The 27,991-nt window shown below is 48.5% G+C and overlaps 1 protein-coding gene and 1 pseudogene across 1 annotated transcript in view; both read right to left on the bottom strand.

Moving 5' to 3' along the window:
• The window catches only part of LOC137535865 (golgin subfamily A member 6-like protein 7), a 38,358-nt gene extending 15,681 nt beyond the window's left edge, over positions 1-22,677 (bottom strand). Inside the window, exon 1 of the mRNA XM_068257745.1 lies at positions 22,014-22,677. Within this exon, the coding sequence (XP_068113846.1) occupies positions 22,014-22,677 (664 nt within the window). The remainder of the gene's footprint in view (positions 1-22,013) is intronic.
• Positions 1-27,991, bottom strand: part of LOC137537217 (zinc finger protein 208-like) — a 215,944-nt pseudogene that overhangs the window by 133,356 nt on the left and 54,597 nt on the right.

The raw sequence follows: 27,991 nt of genomic DNA, 5'->3' as shown, positions 1-27,991 counted from the left end.
AGTAACAGCTTATACTGTACATATTTCAGGCACCAGAGAGCAGCACACACTGCAGCTAGTTTGCTAGCAGCACACAGTAACAGCTTATACTGTACATATTTCAGGCACCAGAGAGCAGCACACACTGCAGCTAGTGTACTAGCAGCACACAGTAACAGCTTATACTGTGCATATTTCAGGCACCAGAGAGCAGCACACACTGCAGCTAGTGTACTAGCAGCACACAGTAACAGCTTATACTGTACATATTTCAGGCACCCGAGAGCAGCACACACTGCAGCTAGTTTACTAGCAGCACACAGTAACAGCCTATACTGTACATATTTCAGGCACCCGAGAGCAGCACACACTGCAGCTAGTTTACTAGCAGCACACAGTAACAGCTTATACTGTGCATATTTCAGGCACCCGAGAACAGCACACACTGCAGCTAGTTTACTAGCAGCACACAGTAACAGCTTATACTGTGCATATTTCAGGCACCAGAGAGCAGCTCACTCTGCAGCTAGTTTACTAGCAGCACACAGTAACAGCTTATACTGTACATATTTCAGGCACCAGAGAGCAGCACACACTGCAGCTAGTTTGCTAGCAGCACACAGTAACAGCTTATACTGTACATATTTCAGGCACCAGAGAGCAGCACACACTGCAGCTAGTGTACTAGCAGCACACAGTAACAGCTTATACTGTGCATATTTCAGGCACCAGAGAGCAGCACACACTGCAGCTAGTGTACTAGCAGCACACAGTAACAGCTTATACTGTACATATTTCAGGCACCCGAGAGCAGCACACACTGCAGCTAGTTTACTAGCAGCACACAGTAACAGCCTATACTGTACATATTTCAGGCACCCGAGAGCAGCACACACTGCAGCTAGTTTACTAGCAGCACACAGTAACAGCTTATACTGTGCATATTTCAGGCACCCGAGAACAGCACACACTGCAGCTAGTTTACTAGCAGCACACAGTAACAGCTTATACTGTGCATATTTCAGGCACCAGAGAGCAGCTCACTCTGCAGCTAGTTTACTAGCAGCACACAGTAACAGCTTATACTGTACATATTTCAGGCACCAGAGAGCAGCTCACTCTGCAGCTAGTTTACTAGCAGCACACAGTAACAGCCTATACTGTGCATATTTCAGGCACCCGAGAGCAGCACACACTGCAGCTAGTTTACTAGCAGCACACAGTAACAGCTTATACTGTGCATATTTCAGGCACCAGAGAGTATCACACACTGCAGCTAGTGTACTAGCAGCACACAGTAACAGCTTATACTGTACATATTTCAGGCACCAGAGAGCAGCTCACTCTGCAGCTAGTGTACTAGCAGCACACAGTAACAGCCTATACTGTGCATATTTCAGGCACCCGAGAGCAGCTCACTCTGCAGCTAGTGTACTAGCAGCACACAGTAACAGCCTATACTGTACATATTTCAGGCACCAGAGAGCAGCTCACTCTGCAGCTAGTGTACTAGCAGCACACAGTAACAGCTTATACTGTACATATTTCAGGCACCAGAGAGCAGCTCACTCTGCAGCTAGTGTACTAGCAGCACACAGTAACAGCCTATACTGTGCATATTTCAGGCACCAGAGAGCAGCACACACTGCAGCTAGTTTACTAGCAGCACACAGTAACAGCTTATACTGTACATATTTCAGGCACCAGAGAGCAGCACACACTGCAGCTAGTTTACTAGCAGCACACAGTAACAGCTTATACTGTACATATTTCAGGCACCAGAGAGCAGCACACACTGCAGCTAGTGTACTAGCAGCACACAGTAACAGCTTATACTGTGCATATTTCAGGCACCAGAGAGCAGCACACACTGCAGCTAGTGTACTAGCAGCACACAGTAACAGCTTATACTGTACATATTTCAGGCACCCGAGAGCAGCACACACTGCAGCTAGTTTACTAGCAGCACACAGTAACAGCCTATACTGTACATATTTCAGGCACCCGAGAGCAGCACACACTGCAGCTAGTTTACTAGCAGCACACAGTAACAGCTTATACTGTGCATATTTCAGGCACCCGAGAACAGCACACACTGCAGCTAGTTTACTAGCAGCACACAGTAACAGCTTATACTGTGCATATTTCAGGCACCAGAGAGCAGCTTACTCTGCAGCTAGTTTACTAGCAGCACACAGTAACAGCTTATACTGTACATATTTCATGCACCAGAGAGCAGCTCACTCTGCAGCTAGTTTACTAGCAGCACACAGTAACAGCCTATACTGTGCATATTTCAGGCACCAGAGAGCAGCTCACTCTGCAGCTAGTTTACTAGCAGCACACAGTAACAGCTTATACTGTACATATTTCAGGCACCAGAGAGCAGCTCACTCTGCAGCTAGTTTACTAGCAGCACACAGTAACAGCCTATACTGTGCATATTTCAGGCACCCGAGAGCAGCACACACTGCAGCTAGTTTACTAGCAGCACACAGTAACAGCTTATACTGTGCATATTTCAGGCACCAGAGAGTATCACACACTGCAGCTAGTGTACTAGCAGCACACAGTAACAGCTTATACTGTACATATTTCAGGCACCAGAGAGCAGCTCACTCTGCAGCTAGTGTACTAGCAGCACACAGTAACAGCCTATACTGTGCATATTTCAGGCACCCGAGAGCAGCTCACTCTGCAGCTAGTGTACTAGCAGCACACAGTAACAGCCTATACTGTACATATTTCAGGCACCAGAGAGCAGCTCACTCTGCAGCTAGTGTACTAGCAGCACACAGTAACAGCTTATACTGTACATATTTCAGGCACCAGAGAGCAGCTCACTCTGCAGCTAGTGTACTAGCAGCACACAGTAACAGCCTATACTGTGCATATTTCAGGCACCAGAGAGCAGCACACACTGCAGCTAGTGTACTAGCAGCACACAGTAACAGCCTATACTGTACATATTTCAGGCACCAGAGAGCAGCTCACTCTGCAGCTAGTGTACTAGCAGCACACAGTAACAGCCTATACTGTGCATATTTCAGGCACCCGAGAGCAGCTCACTCTGCAGCTAGTGTACTAGCAGCACACAGTAACAGCTTATACTGTACATATTTCAGGCACCAGAGAGTATCACACACTGCAGCTAGTGTACTAGCAGCACACAGTAACAGCTTATACTGTGCATATTTCAGGCACCCGAGAGCAGCACACACTGCAGCTAGTGTACTAGCAGCACACAGTAACAGCCTATACTGTGCATATTTCAGGCACCAGAGAGCAGCTCACTCTGCAGCTAGTTTACTAGCAGCACACAGTAACAGCTTATACTGTACATATTTCAGGCACCAGAGAGCAGCACACACTGCAGCTAGTGTACTAGCAGCACACAGTAACAGCCTATACTGTACATATTTCAGGCACCCGAGAGCAGCTCACTCTGCAGCTAGTGTACTAGCAGCACACAGTAACAGCTTATACTGTACATATTTCAGGCACCAGAGAGCAGCACACACTGCAGCTAGTGTACTAGCAGCACACAGTAACAGCTTATACTGTACATATTTCAGGCACCAGAGAGCAGCACACACTGCAGCTAGTGTACTAGCAGCACACAGTAACAGCTTATACTGTACATATTTCAGGCACCAGAGAGCAGCCCATTTACAATATTAAGCATTTACAATATTAAGTGGATGGGTGAAACCTAGGAGGAATCTGGATACATTTTTCATAGGGAGGGAGTGTGAAAATGTATCCAAATACCTCCTCCGTTTCACCCATCCACTTAATATTGTAAATGCTTAATATTGCTTAGTCTGCTTAGTATGCAGAATGGAGGGAGGGATTTGTAATGGAAGGAGAGGGTCAAAAAACAGGGAGGGAACCCATCTGTGGTCACGTGCTGGTAATAACCTCCTCCTCCTACCCACAATCCTTGACTTCCAGCATCTAGAGAGGCAAAGTATCGCATGCAAATCATTAACACCGCATAACTACCGACCGTTTATCGCTCCATTATCGCTCCATTATCACCTGCTACCGAACACTTCTCTCTCTATCCTCTCAGTGGTGAATTGCAAACAAAGTGTTAAAATACCGCATGAGATAAAATACCGACCTTTTGTCTCTTACTAACTTTCCTCTGGTGAATTGAGGCCATTGCCTAGGGCCTGATCCATGTTCAGATTGTGCATGAAGAATGTGTAATAGAGGAAGAATCTCCTCATTCCCCTGCAGAGTACCTGCACATCACTCTTACATGTACCCACAGTTACATTGCCTAGGGCCTGATCCATGTTCAGATTGTGCATGAAGAATGTGTAGTAGAGGAAGAATCCCCTCATTCCCCTGCAGAGTACCTGCACATCACTCTTACATGTACCCACAGTTACATTGCCTAGGGCCTGATCCATGCTCAGATTGTGCATGAAGAATGTGTAATAGAGGAAGAATCTCCTCATTCCCCTGCAGAGTACCTGCACATCATTCTTACATGTACCCACAGTTACATTGCCTAGGGCCTGATCCATGCTCAGATTGTGCATGAAGAATGTATAATAGAGGAAGAATCTTCTCGTTCCCCTGCAGAGTACCTACACATCATTCTTACATGCACCCACAGTTACATTGCCTAGGGCCTGATCCATGTTCTGTGTTCCTATCTGTACCTTCTACAAGTACTCTTACCAAGGACTAGTTTTAGTCTATGATTAAAAGTATTAGAGGCAGAAGATCAGGTGGCTAGCCAGGCAACTGGTATTATTTAAAAGAGAATAAATATGGCAGCCTCCATATCCCTCTCACTTCAGTTGTATGTTAAAATTCCTAAGTGTTGGCAGTTAAGAGATGCATTTTATGTTACATACTTTGAACCAACAAAATTATATTCAAATTAGAGGAGTCGGAGTCGGTGGATTTTTGTACCGACTCCACAGCCCTGTCCGACACACTAACATGTCAGATGTCTGATTCCGGAGCTCCGTGGACAGCCTGCATAAAAGACCGCCAAGCAAGGAGGCGCATGCGCGGCGATTTCAAGATGGCCGCTTAGGCTCCGAGCTCCAGCCCACGCCTCTGCTACTACAGGCCGCACGCAGCCACCGCTCCGCTCCAGTAACGCGGCCAGCACGGGTCCAGCTCCAGGACACACACAGGCACAGATGGCCGCAAAAAACAACCCTAAAGCCCCCCCGCAAACCGGCTCCATGGACCGTTTTCTCCGCCCTCCGCCTTCCCAAGATGGCGCTGGCCACGCTCCGGAATCCGCCGCTGAACAGTCCTCCTCTCCTCTGCAACAAGCTGCGCACCTCACTGAGGAAAGCTCTGCCTCTCCAGATCTTACCCCACTCACCTCAGCAACACTGGAGATGGCTCTAGAGAGACATTATAGAGCCCTACAGGAATCGCTCCAGCAGGTAATCCTTGCAGCGGTGAAGGACCTTAAGGGGGACATAATCACACTAGCAGATCGCACCACCTCCCTGGAGGTGAAAATGGACGCTATGTCCCTTAAACAGCAGGACATGGAGGATGAGCAACGCTTAATCCAATCTGACCTCAAAGCAATAAGATCTACACAGGAGGACTTTGAGAACAGAGAGAGGCGGCAAAATATCCGCATTAAAGGTATGTCCATGTCTGTGACACCTGAAAAACTTCCCATGCACCTCCTAGAATTATATAAATCAATCGTCCCTGACCTCCCCGACGAAATGTGGAGGATGGACAGAGCACATCGTTCACTAGGTGAGAGGAGACCCACAGCCCAGCGCCCTAAAGATGTTATAATTAGGATGCACTATTATGAAGCTAAGGAAGCACTCCTAAGAGCCATCCGTAATACATCCACAATCTCCTTCAAAGGCGATGAACTTTCCATATATAATGACCTCTCCCTTATCACACTGACCAAGAGAAGAGCTTTCAGACCGATCACCCAACTTCTGAGGGATGCTAAGATCCAATACCAATGGGGATTCCCCTTTCGCTTAATGGTCAGCAGAAATGGTGCGCGCTTCTCAGTCTCAGACCTGGACGATGCACCCATGTTCCTTAAACAACTAGGCCTCCGCCTCCCTCATCCACCCAACTTACAACAAGATCTTACCCTGTCCCCGACATCGCCACCAAGAAAGATTCGTCACATGAATGACAGATCCAGAGGCTCTCTCCGCAGTCTCACCTATCCGGAGGCCTCTGAAGACATGGAAGCTCTTCCCACTTGATTAGCAGAATCCTGTCATGGCTTTTTCCTGATCCGGACACACACCATGTCCAGACGTAGATATCACCTTCATTATGTTTATCCCTTATTTCTTGTCTTCCCTCCCAACCTGTTCTAGTTTGTTATTTTAATTTTCAATGATATTTACCATCTGTGCCTAATTGTAATTGTTATTATTACTGTCAATGCTTAATATATGACCCTTTTAACTGTTTTTGGCTATATAGCAGAGGAGATCTGGGCGACCCTCTTGGCTCACCCGCATGTACCTCAGGAGAGCTGCCACACTCTCCCATAGAATTTTTCTGGGACTGTGTTTTTTTTTGGCAGTTCTTATCTCTGCAACTTGTTACAGTTGCCTCATCACTGTGCCACACATTTTACAGTGGCTGTTTCTTTAAAAATGTTTATCAACCGCTGTCTCATATAACTTATGCCTTATGGATTCTCACTCTCTCCTCACCTGTACTCCTACTTTCCCCTTCTAGACCGCATCGAATACTCTCGGACCTAATCTACACATACATCTATACTATGACCAATGATTAATCTCTGTACACTAAACACCAAGGGCCTGAATATACCGCAGAAAAGGTCATCCTTACTACGGGATCTTAGAAAACTTAATGTAGACCTGGCTTTCCTGCAGGAGACCCACCTAACCTCTAGTGACTCCATACGACTCACAAACAAACATTATCCAACTGCACACTTAGCATCAGGACCTAAAAAACGTGCTGGTCTTGCTATTTTGTGCCAGAAAGACCTTCCGCTTCAGATTGACAAGACTATAAGCGACCCACGAGGTCACTTTCTGATTTTGGTCGGGTCCCTAGCGGGAAAGCCAGTCACATTGGCCAATGTATATGTACCTAACTCACAGCAAATCACTTTCCTCACTACATTTTTTGTCAAACTTTTTAAGGTACTAAAAGGCACCCTTCTCTTGGGTGGTGACTTCAACTTGGCTTTCTCATCCTCAAAGGACAGAAGTGTCTCTCACACTCCCTCCTCCCAAGCCTCTCATGATAGAAACTCACGCAAATTTAGAATTCTCCTCAGGAAATACAAACTCTTTGATTTATGGCGTATAGCTAATCCTACTATTGTAGAATACACCTTTTTCTCTCCTCCACACGCATCACATTCTAGGATCGACTACTTTTTTGCTAATACCCCAATTCTTCCCATCCTCATTTCCTCTAATATTATACCAATGGCCTGGTCTGATCACCATGCTGTCACTATTGAATTAGACTGGCTTTCTACACCTCACAAGCCCTTACATTGGAGGCTAAATGAGTCGCTTTTTAGAGACAAAACATTACTATCCAAATGTGCAGATGAACTTCAACACTTCTTTTCCACAAACCTGGACTCAGTATCCTCTTTCGGCTTGCTTTGGGAATCCCATAAAGCCTTTATAAGAGGTTTCTTCATTGCCGAGAGTTCTAAACGCAAACGTTTCTCTTCTCAGAAGCTGGCCCAGCTCAACTCTTCCCTTACTAAGGCCTTCTCCACTTATAAAAGCTCTCCCACCCAAACCCACTTTTCCAACATCCAACGAATCAAATTAGATATTAAATCCCTCCAGACCTCTCAATTAGAAAAAAGTTTAAAGTGGACGAGGCAACTATTTTTTGAAAGAGGGAACAAACCTCACACTATTCTAGCCCGCAAACTAAATCCTAGGAGCTCCTACCAATCTGTCCATTCTTTAAAAGACCCCCAAGGCACCCTGCACCATGACCCCTCAAAGATTGCTCAAATCTTTACATCCTTTTACGAACAATTATATAACCTCCCAGACCCCTCTTCCTCACCCGAATATCACTTAAAAGTCCTATCATTCCTGACCCCACTTGACCTCCCGAAACTCACAGATCAGGAACGCTCTGCTCTCAACTCTCCTATAACCATAGATGAGATTACAGAAGTACTCAAAACCCTTCCCTCCTCTAAGTCCCCAGGTCCTGATGGCCTCCCTTACTCATACTATAAAAACTTCAGCTCCATCCTTGTCCCACACCTTGTATCTCTAGCTAATAAAATTATGAATGGGGACTCACCCCCTAATTCTATACTTTCCTCACTTCTTACAGTTATAGCAAAGGAAGGAAAGGATCCCCACCTACCACAAAGCTACCGCCCCATCTCCCTTCTTAACTCCGACCTTAAGATAATCACGAAAACTCTAGCCAACCGGCTCAACCCTATCCTCACTAGAATAATTGATAACGACCAAGTGGGTTTTATCATGGGGAGACAAGCAGGAGATAACACTCGTCGAGCTATAAACCTCATATCTATAATGAACAAATCAAACCTCCCCTCTGTGCTCCTTAGTTTGGATGCAGAGAAAGCTTTTGACAGGCTCTATTGGCCTTTTCTATTTCATGTCCTGAATCATCAGGGTTTCTCAGGTCCTTTCCTCTCCATGATAAAATTTATTTATTCATGCCCTTCAGCCTCAATAAAACTTCCCTTCGCCCCTCTTTCCTCATTCCAAATCCACAATGGCACTAGGCAGGGTTGCCCACTATCCCCTCTCCTATTTGCCCTAAGCATAGAGCCATTAGCCACAGCCATTAGAAAAAATACTAACATTAAAGGAATCTCCCTCGATAAACGTGAATACAAGATCTCACTGTTCGCTGATGACATACTCCTAACACTTTCTAGCCCACTTACAACTCTCCCGGCCTTACATGACATACTAAAAATTTTTGAATCCCTCTCAGGATTTAAACTCAACCAAGATAAAACCGAGGCTCTCCCCATTAAAATTCCCCCTCAACTCCTTGCTTCCCTACAAACTTTTTTCCCCTACAAATGGCAAACCCGCTCTTTAAAGTATCTAGGAGTCTACCTCACCCCCTCATATAAGTCACTCTACACGTCTAATTTTCCCTCCCTAATCCAAAAAATACTACAAGATCTGCACAAATGGACAGCTTATAAGATCTCTTGGTTAGGTCGCATATATGCCCTTAAGATGAATATTCTCCCCCGTCTCCTATATTTATTCGAGACACTCCCTGTTTTAGTACCCACCTCACAACTGTCCGCCCTACAATCAGCTTTCTCTAAATTTATCTGGAATCACAGATCCCCGAGGGTCCTACAATCCATCCTTCTTTCGCCTAGGGACCAGGGAGGTCTAGGAGTCCCCCATCTACGGTTATATTACCAAGCAGCACATCTGAGGCAACTAACAGAATGGTCCAATTTAAAAGTATTTACTAAATGGGGCCTTATAGAGGCGACTAGCATCCTCCCTATCTCACTTGCATCACTCTTATGGACACACCCCACTCCAAAAATCAATGATCAAAACTTACTCCCCACCATCAAATTTACTCTACAAATCTGGAAATCCTCTGTCCATATTGCCAAGTTGAGGTCATCACCCTCCCCTCTCTGCCCAATTTTGGGAAATCCTCATTTTCCCCCTGGTCTCTCCAGACCTTTTATGACTAAATGGTACGGTTTGGGATACTTCAACCTTAATGACTGGCTCAACCCCCTCACAGGGAAGGTACATCATAAATCACACCTGGAAGAAAAGATTCCCTTTACGCCCCAAACGACTATGCAATACAATCAAATTTCCCACTTTCTACAATCTCTACTAAAAAACTCAAGCCACTCAAAATCTCAATTTGAGAGGATCTGTAGCCAAACTGGACATCAAAAAGGTCTGATATCCCAAATCTATGCCATTCTACATACAAGATCCGGAACACGGACCCCAAACCACCCCTATATGCACAAATGGGCAAACATAATACCATCCCCTATCACGTTGGAAGATTGGTCGGAAATATGGAACAATGCCAAGCACTCTTCACAATGTATCCAAATCCGAGAAAACATATATAAGATTATTTTTCACTGGTATCTTACACCTGATAAACTAGCAAAGATCTACCCGGGCTCATCAGACCTCTGTTGGAGAGGCTGTAATAATAAAGGAACTATAGACCACATTTTCTGGTCCTGTCCACTAATAGTTCCTTTTTGGTCCAAAGTTCAGGACCTTATCAAATCAACAACAGATCTTAGGGTACCTCTTGACCCCCTTTTTATGATTTTGGGTAGACCTTTGAAAAAAACTAATAAGTACACTAACCGCCTCATCACCCACATCCTAACTGCTGCTAGACTAGCCATAGCCTCTAACTGGAAAAAAATAGCCCCCCCAGATATCTCAGAGGTCATACATAAAACAGACTGGACCAAAAATATGGAACAACTTACAGCCTCCCTTAGAGATACTGAGTTAAACTTTCATAAAACATGGGACGCTTGGCCATACGCTTCACCTACTTATCACCCCCCCTGAAAGGCCACAGAATACCTCTTCTATGCCCTCCTATCCCTCACCACACAATTGGTCCCCCTATATTTGACATCACCACCCCCTTCCCAAACCTCATGCCATCCCAGGCCCTTGGTGTCATAATATCAGATTGCCCTTTTAACATTCAACATGGTCCAGAGAAGTATCGATGTGGTCCTACACCTATAATCTTCTACTTAGGAGATATCTTTATCCCCTTCTACTCTCCTGTCTAACCTATTCTTCCATACTTTCTTTTCTCTTGTTATGCGTATGCCCTCCCCCCCTTTCTCTTCTCTCTCCCCACCGTTCTACAGGGGGCTCCCCTCCCCCCTTCCCTCCTTTTCAGCAGGTACTCCAAGAACGCATAACTGGAAACACATGGACATTTCTACCTCCAAAACCTCCAGCTCTCTATCTTGGACTTGTCTGAATCTATTTTATTGAGAATGGACTTGCCCTCAATTCTAAACTAAATTGGAGATTCCCCAAGAAAGCTACCGGTTATTGTTCTGTTCTAGACTACACTTTATCCTTCATATACTGTATGCTATGGGTATTTACCTATCTGTATTCTTTCTATAACCACATGTTTGATTGTTCTACTTGACACCATTGTTATATGACTTGTGAGAACTCATTATTTTTCAAAATAAAAACAAGTATAACAAAAAAAAAAGACCGCCAAGCAAGCCAGCCGTCCCGCACGAGCTGCAGAGATAATCCGGGGCCCATGGACGCCAAAGAGAAAAACTGGCCAAGCTGCTAAAATTGCCAGAGCTCTTTGCAAACATGCAGGTCTGGCCACTAAACAAAGATGGCGCCACTGCGACTACAGGGGAACAACATGTGGCCGCACCAGCCAAACACTCCTCCAGCTCTCCCCAGCAGCCTCTCTCCTCTGCCTCACTGACATCATGGAGCCCGGTCACATCTAAGCCCCGCCTCTCACCAGCAGCAGCTCTCCTCTGCCTCACTGACATCATGGAGCCCAGTCACATCTAAGCCCTGCCTCTCACCAGCTGCCACTCTCCTCTGCCTCACAGACATCATGGAGCCCGGTCACATCTAAGCCCCGCCTCTCACCAGCTGCCACTCTCCTCTGCCTCACAGACATCATGGAGCCCGGTCACATCTAAGCCCAGCCTCTCATCAGCTGCCGCTCTCCTCTGCCTCACTGACATCATGGAGCCCGGTCACATCTAAACCCCGCATCTCACCAGCAGCAGCTCTCCTCTGCCTCACTGACATCATGGAGCCCAGTCACATCTAAGCCCCGCCTCTCACCAGCTGCCACTCTCCTCTGCCTCACTGACATCATGGAGCCCGGTCACATCTAAGCCACGCCTCTCACCAGCAGCCGCTCTCCTTTGCCTCACTGACATCATGGAGCCCGGTCACATCTAAGCCCCGCCTCTCACCAGCTGCCACTCTCCTCTGCCTCACTGACATCATGGAGCCCGGTCACATCTAAGCCCCGCCTCTCACCAGCTGCCACTCTCCTCTGCCTTTCTGACATCATGGAACTTGGTCATATGTAAGCCCCGCCTCTCACCAGCAGCCGCTCTCCTCTGCCTCACTGACATCATGGAGCCCGGTCACATCTAAGCCCTGCCTCTCACCAGCTGCCACTCTCCTCTGCCTCACTGACATCATGGAGCCCAGTCACATCTAAGCCCTGCCTCTCACCAGCTGCAACTCTCCTCTGCCTCACTGACATCATGGAGCCCGGTCACATCTAAGCCCCGCCTCTCACCAGCTGCCACTCTCCTCTGCCTCACAGACATCATGGAGCCCGGTCACATCTAAGCCACGCCTCTCACCAGCAGCCGCTCTCCTTTGCCTCACTGACATCATGGAGCCCGGTCACATCTAAGCCCCGCCTCTCACCAGCTGCCACTCTCCTCTGCCTCACTGACATCATGGAGCCGGTCACATCTAAGCCCCGCCTCTCACCAGCAGCCACTCTCCTCTGCCTCACTGACATCATGGAGCCCGGTCACATCTAAGCCCCGCCTCTCACCAGCTGCCACTCTCCTCTGCCTCACTGACATCATGGAGCCCGGTCACATCTAAGCCCCGCCTCTCACCAGCTGCCACTCTCCTCTGCCTTTCTGACATCATGGAGCCTGGTCACATCTAAGCCCCGCCTCTAACCAGCAGCCACTCTCCTCTGCCTCTCTGACATCATGGAGCCCGGTCACATCTAAGCCCCGCCTCTCACCAGCTGCCACTCTCCTCGGCCTCTCTGACATCATAGAGCCCAGTCACATCTAAGCCCCGCCTCTCACCAGCAGCCACTCTCCTCTGCCTCTGACATCATGGAGCCAGGTCACATCTAAGCCCCGCCTCTCACCAGCTGCCACTCTCCTCTGCCTCTCTGACATCATGGAGCCGGTCACATCTAAGCCACGCCTCTCACCAGCAGCCACTCTCCTCTGCCTCACTGACATCATGGAGCCAGGTCACATCTAAGCCCCGCCTCTCACCAGCTGCCACTCTCCTCTGCCTTACTGACATCATGGAGCCCAGTCACATCTAAGCCCCGCCTCTCACCAGCTTCCGCTCTCCTCTGCCTCACCGACATCATGGAGCCCAGTCACATCTAAGCCCCGCCTCTCACCAGCAGCCACTCTCCTCTGCCTCACCGACATCATGGAGCCCAGTCACATCTAAGCCCCGCCTCTCACCAGCAGCCACTCTCCTCTGCCTCACCGACATCATGGAGCCCAGTCACATCTAAGCCCCGCCTCTCACCAGCAGCCACTCTCCTCTGCCTCTCTGACATCATGGAGCCCGGTCACATCTAAGCCCCGCCTCTCACCAGCTTCCGCTCTCCTCTGCCTCACTGACATCATGGAGCCCGGTCACATCTAAGCCCCGCCTCTCACCAGCTGCCACTCTACTCTGCCTCTCTGACATTATGGAGCCAGGTCACATCTAAGCCCCGCCTCTCACCAGCTGCCACTCTCCTCTGCCTCTCTGACATCATGGAGCCCGGTCACATCTAAGCCCCGCCTCTCACCAGCTGCCACTCTCCTCTGCCTCTCTGACATCATGGAGCCCGGTCACATCTAAGCCCCGCCTCTCACCAGCTGCCACTCTCCTCTGCCTCTCTGACATCATGGAGCCCGGTCACATCTAAGCCCCGCCTCTCACCAGCAGCCGCTCTCCTGTGCCTCACTGACATCATGGAGCCCGGTCATATCTAAGCCCCGCCTCTCACCAGCTGCCACTCTCCTCTGCCTCACTGACATCATGAAGCCCGGTCACATCTAAGCCTCGCCTCTCACCAGCTGCCACTCTCCTCTGCCTCACTGACATCATGGAACTTGGTCATATCTAAGCCCCGTCTCTCACCAGCAGCCGCTCTCCTCTGCCTCACTGACATCATGGAGCCCGGTCACATCTAAGCCACGCCTCTCACCAGCAGCCGCTCTCCTCTGCCTCACTGACATCATGGAGCCCGGTCACATCAAAGCCCCGCCTCTCACCAGCTGCCACTCTCCTCTGCCTCACTGACATCATGGAACTTGGTCATATGTAAGCCCCGCCTCTCACCAGCAGCCGCTCTCCTCTGCCTCACTGACATCATGGAGCCCGGTCACATCTAAGCCCCGCCTCTCACCAGCTGCCACTCTCCTCTGCCTCACTGACATCATGGAGCCTGGTCATATCTAAGCCCCACCTCTCACCAGCAGCCGCTCTCCTCTGCCTCACTGACATCATGGAGCCCGGTCACATCAAAGCCCCGCCTCTCACCAGCTGCCACTCTCCTCTGCCTCACTGACATCATGGAACTTGGTCATATCTAAGCCCCGCCACTCACCAGCAGCCGCTCTCCTCTGCCTCACTGACATCATGGAGTCCAGTCACATCTAAGCCCCGCCTCTCACTGAGCGGGGGCAGAGCCATGCATATGATCCTGCCCAGCAGTTAGTACATCACTGAGTGGGGGGCAGAGCCATGCATATGAGCCTGCTCAGCAGAGACTATGTCACTGAGCAGGGGCAGAGCCATGCATATGACCCTGCCCAGCAGGGAGTACATCACTGAGTGGGGGCGGAGCCATGCATATGATCCTGCCCAGCAGGGAGTATGTCACTGAGCAGGGGCAGTGCTATGCATATGATCCTGCCCAGCAGAGAGTACGTCACTGAGCGGGGGGCGGTGCCATGCATACATATGATCATGCCCAGCAGGGAGTACGTCACTGAGCAGAGGCAGTGCTATGCATATGAACCTGCCCAGCAGGGAGTACGTCACTGAGCGGGGGGCGGTGCCATGCATATGATCCTGCCCAGCAGGGAGTAACTCACTGAGCGGGGGGCGGAGCCATGCATATGATCCTGCCCAGCAGGGAGTATATTTGTCACATGGTGTCAGTGGAAGGAGTTGCTGCTTGCTTTTTTAGCAGTTGTAAACAGCTGTTATTTCCCACAATGCAACAAAGCTTCCATAGTGTGATGTCAGTACCTCAGTGCTGTGAGGCGCTGACATCACACTGTGGGAGGGGTTTCACCACAATATCAGCCATACAGAGCCCCCTGATGATCAGTTTGAGAAAAGATAAAGATTTCTCATGGTAAAGGGATTATCAGCTACTGATTGGGATGAAGTTAAATTCTTGGTTACAGTTTCTCTTTAAGCAGAAGGGCGCGGCCCCGATTCAAAGGGGGGCCGTGCTCTGCAACGGGGGGCTGCAGACAAGAGAGGAAAGCCTTAATAGGATCCTGAGGCTTCTCTCTCTTCAGGTTAAGAACTTCTTTTGAAATAGAGCTTTTGCTCAGGTTCACTTTAAAATGCCAACTCCTCCCCAGACTGAACTCCCATGAGCACTTTCTACATGGGACTCAAAATGCCTAGGTGCTGGAGGAGCTGTGGGCGTGGCTTGTTTAGTTTAAATGGAATTAGGGTATTAAAATTAAAAAAAAAATAGTATTTATGTGATGATGGGTGTCAACACACAGAGAGTGTCTGATTATTGGGGATCTGCAGTATCTCCAATAATACAGACGTATACCTGATTATTCGTGATCTGCAGAATCACCAATAATACAAGTATGACTAACCTTTGGACACCAGTAAGTGTAAGTGATTGGGTGCAACAGTAACTTTAATATTTAGAGCAAACCACACCAAAGGGCTGGTGAGGTAATAGACGTGTACTAGCGTACAATCTCCAGCAAGCTGGAGAGTTCAATAATCAAGAGGCTGAGTCTCCCGGGGAGCGGGTGACTCAGACAATACTGCAGACACGAGAACACCCGAGAGGCGGGTTTTCCAGACTGGACAGTAGAGTGAGAGGTACAGAGGTACTAAATAATAACTGAACCCCCAATAGAGAGGAAGTTAAGGCTGTACCACGGTAAAAGAGAACGGTTCCACCAGAGGAGCTGGTGTAACTAATACCTCACCAGTGGCGAGGGCCCACTGATGAGTAGAAAGGTCAGGCAGGCAAGGTTCGGCAACAGAGAGGTCAGTATATACAAAATCGAGAGGCAAGAGAGTAATCAGTGATCAGGCAGAGGTTCAGCAACAGGAAGGTACGTATCAGTATAGAATCGTGAGGCTAGAGAGTAAACGGTAGTCAGGCAGAGGTTCAGCAACAGGAAGGTACGTATCAGTATAGAATCGTGAGGCTAGAGAGTAAACGGTAGTCAGGCAGAGGTTCAGCAACAGGAAGGTACGTATCAGTATAGAATCATGAGGCTAGAGAGTAAACGGTAGTCAGGCAGAGGTTCAGCAACGGGTAGACAGATGTGCAGAGGTACAGGATCAGAAAGCAGGATACAAGGTCGGAGTGCTAGCCAGAGTCATACACAGGAAATCAATACAATAGAAATATCCTAGTCTGGGTGTGACGTCCTTGGTGTCGACACCCCGGATCTAGTCTATACAAACAAATAATCACAATATCAATAACCTAACTTGGTGTGAAATCCGTAGCATCAACACCAGGGAGCTATCTAAGGTCTGTGCGTTCACACGCAAGTATTCACGACAACAGACAAGGTGGAAATGCAGGCTGGAGGCTTATGAAGCAGATGAAACCTCACTGGCACGCCCCCTCAAATCAGCCAATCCTCTGCGCCGTGGGTCTCCCCTGACGTCAGCCGACCAGCAGGTCAGCTGACGGGCTTCCTCCCCGCATAAAGTTCGCGTCTATGCGCGCGACCGCGCGCTATGCCAGCCCCCTGTACAGGGGAAAGTTTCGTCCTCGGCGTCCTGCCCGCCGGGTGGACGGATGAACGCCTGGAGGCAGCTGCAGCGGCGGTGCCGTTCGCCGCGGCTGCCTCGGATATTACAATTTGGCTTGAGGAATGCCCTATAAATTATATGTAAGGGGCACAATTATGCAATGAGTAAAAGTTCATCTTGGATCTACTTTAAGGGGAATCGTCTGCTGGCGAAAGTGTGAATGACGAATCAAAATACACGGCAATTCCACACAAAAAAAGTTCAGGCAGCAACAGCAGCCCAATTTGCCAACGAGACTGAACTGTAAAGGTTCCCCTGCTTATCCTGCTCATGTATAAAGTGTGACGATAAGACGATCATTTTCCCAAACTGAGACATGTGAGCTTGTCATGTTTCTCCAAACTGGAACTGGACCAATCAAGATCAGCTACAGCTGCATCCACTGGCTAATATCAGGCTGTATATACTGTAAGTTTGCCTCATCCTGAAGAGGATAGCAATTCATTTGGCAGCTCTAGTGATTTGTGCAGCAATCTGTACACATCGCTGGTTATTGCAGCTATGAGGGTGTCACTCCCTCCTGGTCAGAGTCTCTGTTGGGAAGCTCTAATGATTTGTGCAGCAATCTGTACACACTGCTGGTTATTGCAGCTATGAGGGTGTCCCTCCCTCCTGGTCATAGTCTCTGTTGGGCGGCTCTAATGATTTGTGCAGCGATCTGTACACACTGCTGGTTATTGCAGCTATGAGGGTGTCACTCCCTCCTGGTCAGAGACTCTGTTGGGCAGCTCTAGTGATTTGTGAAGCGATCTGTACACACTGCTGGTTATTGCAGCTATGAGGGTGTCACTCCCTCCTGGTCAGAGACTCTGTTGGGCAGCTCTAGTGATTTGTGCAGTAACCTGTATACACTGCTGGTTATTGCAGACATGAGGGTGTCACTCCCTCCTGGTCAGAGTCTCTGTTGGGCAGCTCTAGTGATTTGTGCAGTAACCTGTATACACTGCTGGTTATTGCAGCTATGAGGGTGTCACTCCCTCCTGGTCAGAGTCTCTGTTGGGCGGCTCTAGTGATTTGTGCAGCGATCTGTACACACTGCTGGTTATTGCAGCTATGAAGGTGTCACTCCCTCCTGGTCAGAGTCTCTGTTGGGCAGCTCTAGTGATTTGTGCAGCGATCTGTACACACTGCTGGTTATTGCAGCTATGAAGGTGTCACTCCCTCCTGGTCAGAGTCTCTGTTGGGCAGCTCTAGTGATTTGTGCAGCGATCTGTACACACTGCTTGTTATTGCAGCTATGATGGTGTCATTCCCTCCTGGTCAGAGTCTCTGTTGGGCAGCTCTAGCGATTTGTGCAGCGATCTGTACACACTGCTGGTTATTGCAGCTATGAGGGTGTCACTCCCTCCTGGTCAGAGTCTGTGTTGGGCAGCTCTAGTGATTTGTGCAGCAATCTGTACACACGGCTGGTAATTGCAGCTATGAGGGTGTCACTCCCTCCTGGTCAGAGTCTCTGTTGGGCAGCTCTAGTGATTTGTGCAGCGATCTGTACACACTGCTGGTTATTGCAGCTATGGGGGTGTCACTCCCTCCTGGTCAGAGTCTCTGTTGGGCAGCTCTAGTGATTTGTGCAGCGATTTGTACACACTGCTGGTTATTGCAGCTATGAGGGTGTCACTCCCTCCTGGTGAGAGTCTCTGTTGGGCAGCTCTAGTGATTTGTGCAGCGATCTGTACACACTGCTGGTTATTGCAGTTATGAGGGTGTCACCCCCTCCTGGTCAGAGTCTCTGTTGGGCAGCTCTAGTGATTTGTGCAGCGATCTGTACACAATGCTGGTTATTGCAGGTATGAGGGTGTCACTCCCTCCTGGTCAGAGTCTCTGTTGGGCAGCTTTAGTGATGTGTGCAGCAATCTGTACACACTGCTGGTTATTGCAGCTATGAGGATGTCACTCCCTCCTGGCCAGAGTCTCTGTTGGGCTGCTCTAGTGATTTGTGCAGCGATCTGTACACACTGCTGGATATTGCAGCTATGAGGGTGTCACCCCCTCTTGGTCATAGTCTCTGTTGGGCAGCTCCAGTGATGTGTGCAGCAATCTGTACACACTGCTCGTTATTGCAGCTATGAGGATGTCACTCCCTCCTGGTCAGAGTCTCTTTTGGGCAGCTCTAGTGATTTGTGCAGCGATCTGTACACACTGCTGGATATTGCAGCTATGAGGGTGTCACTCCCTCCTGGTCAGAGTCTCTGTTGGGCTGGTCTAGTGATTTGTGCAGCGATCTGTACACACTGCTGGTTATTGCAGCTATGAGGGTGTCACTCCCTCCTGGTAAGAGTCTCTGTTGGGCTGGTCTAGTGATTTGTGCAGAGATCTATACACACTGCTGGTTATTGCAGCTATGAGGGTGTCACTCCCTCCTGGTCAGAGTCTCTGTTGGGCGGCTCTAGTGATTTGTGCAGCGATCTGTACACACTGCTGGTTATTGCAGCTATGAGGGTGTCACTCCCTCCTGGTCAGAGTCTCTGTTGTACAGCTCTAGTGATTTGTGCAGCATTCTGTACACACTGCTGGTTATTGCAGCTATGAGGGTGTCATTCCCTCCTGGTCAGAGTCTCTGTTGGGCAGCTCTAGTGATTTGTGCAGCGATCTGTACACACTGCTTGTTATTGCAGCTATGATATTGTCATTCCCTCCTGGTCAGAGTCTCTGTTGGGCAGCTCTAGTGATTTGTGCAGCGATCTGTACACACTGCTGGTTATTGCAGCTATGAGGGTTTCACTCCCTCCTGGTCAGAGTCTGTGTTGGGCAGCTCTAGTGATTTGTGCAGCGATCTGTACACACGGCTGGTTATTGCAGCTATGAGGGTGTCACTCCCTCCTGGTTAGAGTCTCTGTTGGGCAGCTCTAGTGATTTGTGCAGCGATCTGTACACACTGCTGGTTATTGCAGCTATCGGGGTGTCACTCCCTCCTGGTCAGAGTCTCTGTTGGGCAGCTCTAGTGATTTGTGCAGCGATCTGTACACACTGCTGGTTATTGCAGCTATGAGGGTGTCACTCCCTCCTGGTCAGAGTCTCTGTTGGGCTGCTCTAGTGATTTGTGCAGCAATCTGTACACGCTGCTGGTTATTGCAGCTATGAGGGTGTCACCCCCTCTTGGTCATAGTCTCTGTTGGGCAGCTCTAGTGATGTGTACAGCAATTTGTACACACTGCTGGTTATTGCAGCTATGGGGGTGTCACTCCCTCCTGGTCAGAGTCTCTGTTGGGCAGCTCTAGTGATTTGTGCAGTGATCTGTACACACTGCTGGTTATTGCAGTTATGAGGGTGTCACTCCTCCTGGTCAGAGTCTCTGTTGGGCAGCTCTAGGGATTTGTGCAGCGATCTGTACACACTGCTTGTTATTGCAGCTATGATGGTGTCATTCTCTCCTGGTCAGAGTCTCTGTTGGGCAGCTCTAGTGATTTGTGCAGCGATCTGTACACACTGCTGGTTATTGCAGCTATGAGGGTGTCACTCCTCCTGGTCAGAGTCTCTGTTGGGCAGCTCTAGTGATTTGTGCAGCGATCTGTACACACTGCTGGTTACTGCAGCTATGAGGATGTCACTCCCTCCTGGTCAGAGTCTCTGTTGGGCAGCTTTAGTGATATGTGCAGCGGTCTGTACACACTGCTGGTTATTGCAGCTATGAGGGTGTCACTACCTCCTGGGCAGCGTCTCTGTTGGGCAACTCTAGTGATTTGTGCAGCGATCTGTACACACTGCTGGTTATTGCAGCTATAAGGGTGTCACTACCTCCTGGTCAGAGTCTCTGTTGGGCAGCTGTAGTGATTTGTGCAGCGATCTGTACACACTGCTGGTTATTGCAGCTATGATGGTGTCACTCCCTCCTGGTCAGTGTCTCTGTTGGGCCGCTCTAGTTATTTGTGTAGTGATCTGTACTCACTGCTGGTTATTGCAGCTATGATGGTGTCACTCCCTCCTGGTCAGTGTCTCTGTTGGGCAGCTCTAGTGATTTGTGCAGCGATCTGTACACAGTGCTGGTTATTGCAGCTATGAGGGTGTCACTACCTCCTGGTCAGAGTCTCTGTTGGGCAGCTCTAGTGATTTGTGCAGTGATCTGTACACACTGCTGGTTATTGCAGCTTTGAGGGTCTCTCTCCCTCCTGGTCAGAGTCTCTGTTGGGCGGCTCTAGTGATTTGTGCAGCGATCTGTACACACTGCTGGTTATTGCAGCTATGAGGGTGTCACTCCTCCTGGTCAGAGTCTCTGTTGGGCTGCTCTAGTGATTTGTGCAACGATCTGTACACATTGCTGGTTATTGCAGCTATGAGGGTGTCACTCCCTCCTGGTCAGAGTCTCTGTTGTGCAGCTCTAGTGATTTGTGCAGCGATCTGTACACACTGCTGGTTATTGCAGCTATGATGGTGTCACTCCTCCTGGTCAGAGTCTCTGTTGTGCAGCTCTAGTGATTTGTGCAGCGATCTGTACACACTGCTGGTTATTGCAGCTATGTGGGTGTCACTCCCTCCTGGTCAGAGTCTCGGTTGGGCAGCTCTAGTGATTTGTGCAGTGATCTGTACACACTGCTGGTTATTGCAGCTATGAGGGTGTCACTCCCTCCTGGTCAGAGTCTCTGTTGGGCATCTGGCCGACACCAGGAAAGCCAAACACAAGAAATTCCTCCCAGCTGTTCTATAGGATTCTATAACATGAATAAGCTGGTGATGTTTTATACCTAAGTGTTTCTGGATGTGTGTCTGGATTGTCAGAGAAATGAGGGAATTATTTGCATGGTTACTGACTGTCCTGACATAATGCATTATTCTAGTAGCTGTGCAGCCAGTATACACATGGCTTCCATATTACTGCTCACACTTGTGTTGCTGTTCATGTGAGCCACACTGTGATCAGGCAGAGATGCCCCAAATGACACCGGTTGCCCCACTGTGGGTTGTGGTAATTATCACCCTTGCCAGATCTGTCACTTCACTACTCACTCCCTGCCTGGAATCCATGCAGTATGGGGGCAGCTTCCGGCTCTTGTGAATAGGAATACTTATTTAGCATACTTGCATTTGGCATAGCTGTTTACTAGAGGGATATTATAGCTACTTGTCACTTCAGTCCCCCAAAATATCACTGACATTCTTATAGCCCCTCCCCCTGTTATTGGCATTACGTGATCTATACTGTGCTGGGGCATATATCTAGGTGAAATTAATAAGTATTTTGTAAATCTAATGTTTATCACTCACCAATGCTTATCCTTGTAATAATGTCTTCCTCTTTAAATGTCCTCATGTCATCCTCTTCTGTAGACTGCTGATCACTCCTCACATACATCTCTATGTCTTCCTTTTTTGTTGTCCCCATCGTGTTACCCTTCTGATCACTCCTCACATACGTCTCTTCTTCTTCCACTTTAATTATCCTCATCATGTCACCCTCCTCCATAGACTGCTGATCATTCCTCACATACGTCTCGCCTTCTTCCTCTTTATTTGTCCCCATCATGTCACCCTCCCCCATACACTGCTGATCACTCCTCACATACATCTCTTCTTCTTCCTTTTTTATTGTCCCCATCATGTCACCCTCCTCCATAGACTGCTGATCACTCCTCACATACGCCTCTTCTTCTTCCTCTTTACTTTTCCCCATCACGTCACCCTCCTCCATGGACTGCTGATCACTCCTCACATACGTTTCTTCTTCTTCCACTTTAATTATCCTCATCATGTCACCCTCCTCTAAAGACTGCTGATCACTCCTCACATACGTCTCTTCTTCTTCCTCTTTAATTGTCCTCATTATATCACCCTCTTCCATGGACTGATGGTCACTCCTGTCGTTCTCCTCCGTAGACTGTTGATCACTCCTCACATACATCTCATCTTCTTCCTTTTTTATTGTCCCCATCATGTCACCCTCCTCCATAGACTGCTGATCACTCCCCACATATGTCTCTTCTTCTTCCTCTTTACTTGTCCTCATCATATCTCCCTCCTCCATAGACTGCTGATCACTCCTCACATATGTCTCTTCTTCTTCCTCTTTACTTGTCCTCATCATGTCACCCCCCTCCATAGACAGCTGATCACTCCTCACATATGTCTCTTCTTCTTCCTCTTTACTTGTCCTCATCATGTCACCCTCCTCCATAGACTGCTGATCACTCCTCACATATGTCTCTTGTTCTTTGAGCTCAGATCTCAGTTCTGAAAAGGATAACAGATTATAGCTGTAAGATATTAGCATTAATAAACACAACACAGAAAATAACATAATTTGCTAGGGGTGATAATCTCCCATAAGCTGTAGTATCTGCACATTCAGTACCACAGTCCTCTCTGCCAGTGTGCCTTGCTCATCATCTGGTGCTTCTCTCCTCCTCTCCATGCTCACATTCCTGGGAGGTTACATTAATGCCGGCAGCGGTAGATGGACAGTGTTCTCCCCAGAAATTTTTTTGCAGCCGGGTGGCATGAAAAAGTAGCCGGGTGGCGTGCAAAGGGGGGAAAGCAAGGCCAGCGCAACTCTGCTTACAGAATAAAAGGAGGATGAGGAGGCAAGCCGATGTACCTGCTAAGTACACACAGTGCAATTTTCTGTCAGATCGACAATTTCCAACAAGTCCGATCCGGTTTCCGATTTCTGTTCACTGCTATAGGAAATGGTGCGGAAATCAGATTGGACATGTTAGGAATAATCGATCTAACAGTAAATCTGTCAGATAAGTGCATTGTGTGTACCGAGCATTAGGGAGAGATTGTTTCAGATTAAGGTGCTCAGGTCCCTTTTGAAGCCGACCTGAACTCAGAACTTCCTCTATGCTCTAAAAGATACACAACAGCATAATTTAGCAAGCAACCTTTCAAGAAAAGCATTTCTTTGTTACAGCTGAAGCAAATCCTGTAATAATTCTGCAGGGTTTCTACTTTCTTGGAAGCTGACATCAGGTTAACATCCAGTGCTTTCAAATGAGCGTATCTGTCTTATCTAAAATGGTAGTGATGTGACACAGGAGGAGATCAAATGACACAGGCTAAACTTTCTAAATTCAGGGTGTATTTCTCTGTTTTCCTTCTGCCCTGTGCAAGAGTTCAGCTACACTAAGTTCCTGCAGTGTGAAGGGGGAGGCTAGGGCACTACAGACGTGATAGAAGCTGGGGCCTGCGGGAGACACACACAGCAGGAGATGAGTGCACAGGACGCTGCCCTACAGACAGCCTGTCACTGAACATGGTGATGCACACCATGCAGGCTGTGTCTCCTCTGCTTCCAAAGTAAAGAAAATAAACATGCAAAGCTCTGAAGGGGCATCACTTCTCCTGCTCTCCCCCCAGCTGGATTAGACCAGCAGCTACCGTTTACATACTCCGGCTTGGTGATTACCTGCAGTCTGGGGGAGAAAGTGGAGACTTAATTAGCAGCTCCGTGGCTGTCCGTAACTGCTGGACCCACGTGGCTCTCATCTCTGTAACTCCTGGAAGTTGCTGCTATTGCCCAGAGATGTGTGTCCGTGATTGCTTGGCTGCCTCGCTCTCTTCATTGACGAGAGAGAGGCATGGCCATAACATAGATCCTACTTCTCGTTGGAGGGCGGGAGGGAGAGTCGGAGCAGGAGTCCCGCCCCTTACAACCCGCCCAGCCAATTCCTGTCTCACCAGAAAGCTTGAGGTGACAGGCAGAGGAGCAGCGTACAGCTTCAGCTTTCGCTATGAGAGCTGGTGCTAATTGAAAGCAGGAAACGGAGTGCTCCTATGTGCAATTTAATGAGGTTTTACAGCGCAGGATTTTAGAAGCAGTCAAGCACATGACAACAGGCGGGCAGGGTTTCAAATCAGCCGGGCGGCCCGCCCACCTAATTGGCCCTGGGGAGAACACTAATGGATGAGGATGTGAAGAGAGAACAGCTGGAGAGAGAGGAAGATAGGAGCAGAGGCCTGCAGCTAATTAGCTATAAATTATCATTACTTATGGCTCTGGCACCTGATGAACTAGGCAGATGGGGCTGCAGCTCCATATCCTGACCATACCTGAGCCCACCTGTCCATCACCTACTAACCCCAAACCCTCCAAGTGCCGTAGCAACAAACCTCCCAGCTGGGACAGTGCCAATACCAGGACCAAAGCAGCAGAGGCCACCCAACCTCTCTCCAGCTGCAGCCTTCATCTCCTCTGCCTGTCCTACCAGCCACGCCCCTTGTTACCTGGCTCCACCCCCTAGCTATGACCCAGCAGCCATCATCTTTGTGCAGACTCCACCCTCTCCCACTCGGGACATAAAACTCCTGTGACTGCAGTAATAACCACAGATGAGAACAGGTGTATTTAGCTGCATGATTTATAGCATAAGAAGTAATAGAAATCAGTGTTGCACTCGGAGGTAGAAAAGCTGAGGAAATCCACCTGCATGCCAAGCAGCAGAAACCCTGTGTTATCACTCCCAGTAGAAACCTGCAGCAAGTCTTCACTGTGAGCAGCAACACCTGATAACTGCTGCTTGGCCAGAAAGTGGATTTCCTCAGCTTTTCCAGCTCCTAGTCTGACACTGATAGAAATAGAGATAAGGTAATACAGAGAGTGTGCATACGTGTGAGGCACCAGCTGGAGGTGATAGCTGCTCCACGAGGATCTTATGGGCTCAGTATTCCATGGCATACAAGATCAGCCAGTTACAGCTCAGCACTGACCTCCTCTGTAACAAAGTATGTCCACCCCGACCTCTGCTCTGCCCAATATATAACAAGTATGTCCACCCGACCTCAGCTCTGCCCAATATATAACATGTCCATCCCGACCTCTGCCCTGCCCAATATATAACAAGTATGTCCACCCGACCTCAGCTCTGCCCAATATATAACATGTCCATCCCGACCTCTGCCCTGCCCAATATATAACAAGTATGTCCACCCGACCTCAGCTCTGCCCAATATATAACATGTCCATCCCGACCTCTGCCCTGCCCAATATATAACAAGTATGTCCATCCGACCTCTGCTCTGCCCAATATATAACAAGTATGTCCACCCGACCTCTGCTCTGCCCAATATATAACAAGTATGTCCACCCCGACCTCTGCTCTGCCCAGTATATAACAAGTATGTCCACCCCGACCTCTGCTCTGCCCAATATATAACAAGTATGTCCACCCCAACCTCTGCTCTGCCCAATATATAACAAGCATGTCCACCCAGACCTCTGCTCTGCCCAATATATAACAAGCAAGTCCATCCCGACCTCTACTCTGCCCAATATATAACAAGTATGTCCACCCTGACCTCTGCTCTGCCCAATATATAACAAGTGTGTCCACCCCGACCTCTGCTCTGCCCAATATATAACAAGCATGTCCACCCAGACCTCTGCTCTGCCCAATATGTAACAAGTATGTCCACCTCGACCTCTGCTCTGCCCAATACATAACAAGTATGTCCACCCCGACCTCTGCTCTGCCTGATATATAACAAGTATGCCCACCCCAACCTCTGCTCTGCCCAATATATAACAAGTATGTCTACTCCGACCTCTGCTCTGCCCAATATATAACAAGTATGCCCACCCCAACCTCTGCTCTGCCCAATATATAACAAGTATGTCTACTCCGACCTCTGCTCTGCCCAATATATAACAAGTATGTCCACCCCGACCTGTGCTCTGCCCTATATATAACAAGTATGTCCACCCCGACCTCTGCTCTGCCCAATATATAACAAACATGTCCACCCCAACCTCTGCTCTGCCCAATATATAACAAGGATGTCCACCCCGACCTGTGCTCTGCCCTATATATAACAAGTATGTCCACCCCGACCTCTGCTCTGCCCAATAAATAACAAGTATGTCCACCCCGACCTCTGCTCTGCCCAATATATAACAAGTATGTCTACTCCGACCTCTGCTCTGCCCAATATATAACAAGTATGTCCACCCCGACCTGTGCTCTGCCCTATATATAACAAGTATGTCCACCCCGACCTCTGCTCTGCCCAATATATAACAAGCATGTCCACCCCAACCTCTGCTCTGCCCAATATATAACAAGTATGTCCACCCCGACCTCTGCTCTGCCCAATATATAACAAGTATGTCCACCCCGACCTCTGCCCTGCCCAATATATAACAAGTATGTCCACCCCGACCTCTGCTCTAACCAATATATAACAAGTATGTCCACCCCGACCTCTGCCCTGCCCAATATATAACAAGCATGTCCACCCAGACCTCTGCTCTGCCCAATATATAACAAGTATGTCCACCCCGACCTCTGCTCTGCCCAATATATAACAAGTATGTCCACCCGACCTCTGCCCTGCCCAATATATAACAAGTATGACCACCCCGACCTCTGCTCTGCCCAATATATAACAAGTATGTCCACCCCGACATCTGCTCTGCCCAATATATAACAAGCAAGTCCATCCCGACCTCTGCTCTGCCCAATATATAACAAGTATGTCCACCCCGACCTCTGCCCTGCCCAATATATAACAAGCATGTCCACCCAGACCTCTGCTCTGCCCAATATATAACAAGTATGTCCACCCCGACCTCTGCTCTGCCCAATATATAACAAGTATGTCCACCCCGACATCTGCTCTGCCCAATATATAACAAGCAAGTCCATCCCGACCTCTGCTCTGCCCAATATATAACAAGTATGTCCACCCCGACCTCTGCTCTACCAATATATAATAATAATATATAAAAAGAGTCACACAATCACCTCTTCCAGCCATGTCTCTTATCCGCCTCCTGTATTCTACTATTTCCTGTCTCTGGTTTCATTACTTCCTTTCTGTGCGTTTCACCCAGGAGATGTGATGTCGCCATCTTGTGGTGAAAAGACTAACTGCAGCCTCTGTTTGCGGACTCACCTGCACCCTGCTGTATACAATTGTTCTTATTATTGGATGTGGATCCATAGTTACAAGAAGTGTCAGCTTCTTCCACCAGAGATAGAGGAAGAATTACTGCCATTCGGATGCCATACACACACACACACACACACACACACACACACACACACACACACACACACACACACACACACACACACACACACACACACAGTGGCCTATAATCTAGGTAAGAGCGCTCATTGCAAATACTAAATTGCCCCCTCCCCCCAATAAACATTATTCTGCCTAACCTTCCTGGGCAGAGCAACCCAGTCACACCAATCAGAAATCACGCACACTCAAATACTAGAATTTAATATCCTCTATCA

The sequence above is a fragment of the Hyperolius riggenbachi genome, chromosome 10 (assembly GCF_040937935.1).
Source record: "Hyperolius riggenbachi isolate aHypRig1 chromosome 10, aHypRig1.pri, whole genome shotgun sequence".
Lineage (NCBI taxonomy): Eukaryota > Metazoa > Chordata > Amphibia > Anura > Hyperoliidae > Hyperolius > Hyperolius riggenbachi.
The sequence above is the reverse complement of the archived record's forward strand: the minus strand, read 5'-3'. Positions and strand labels throughout refer to the sequence as shown.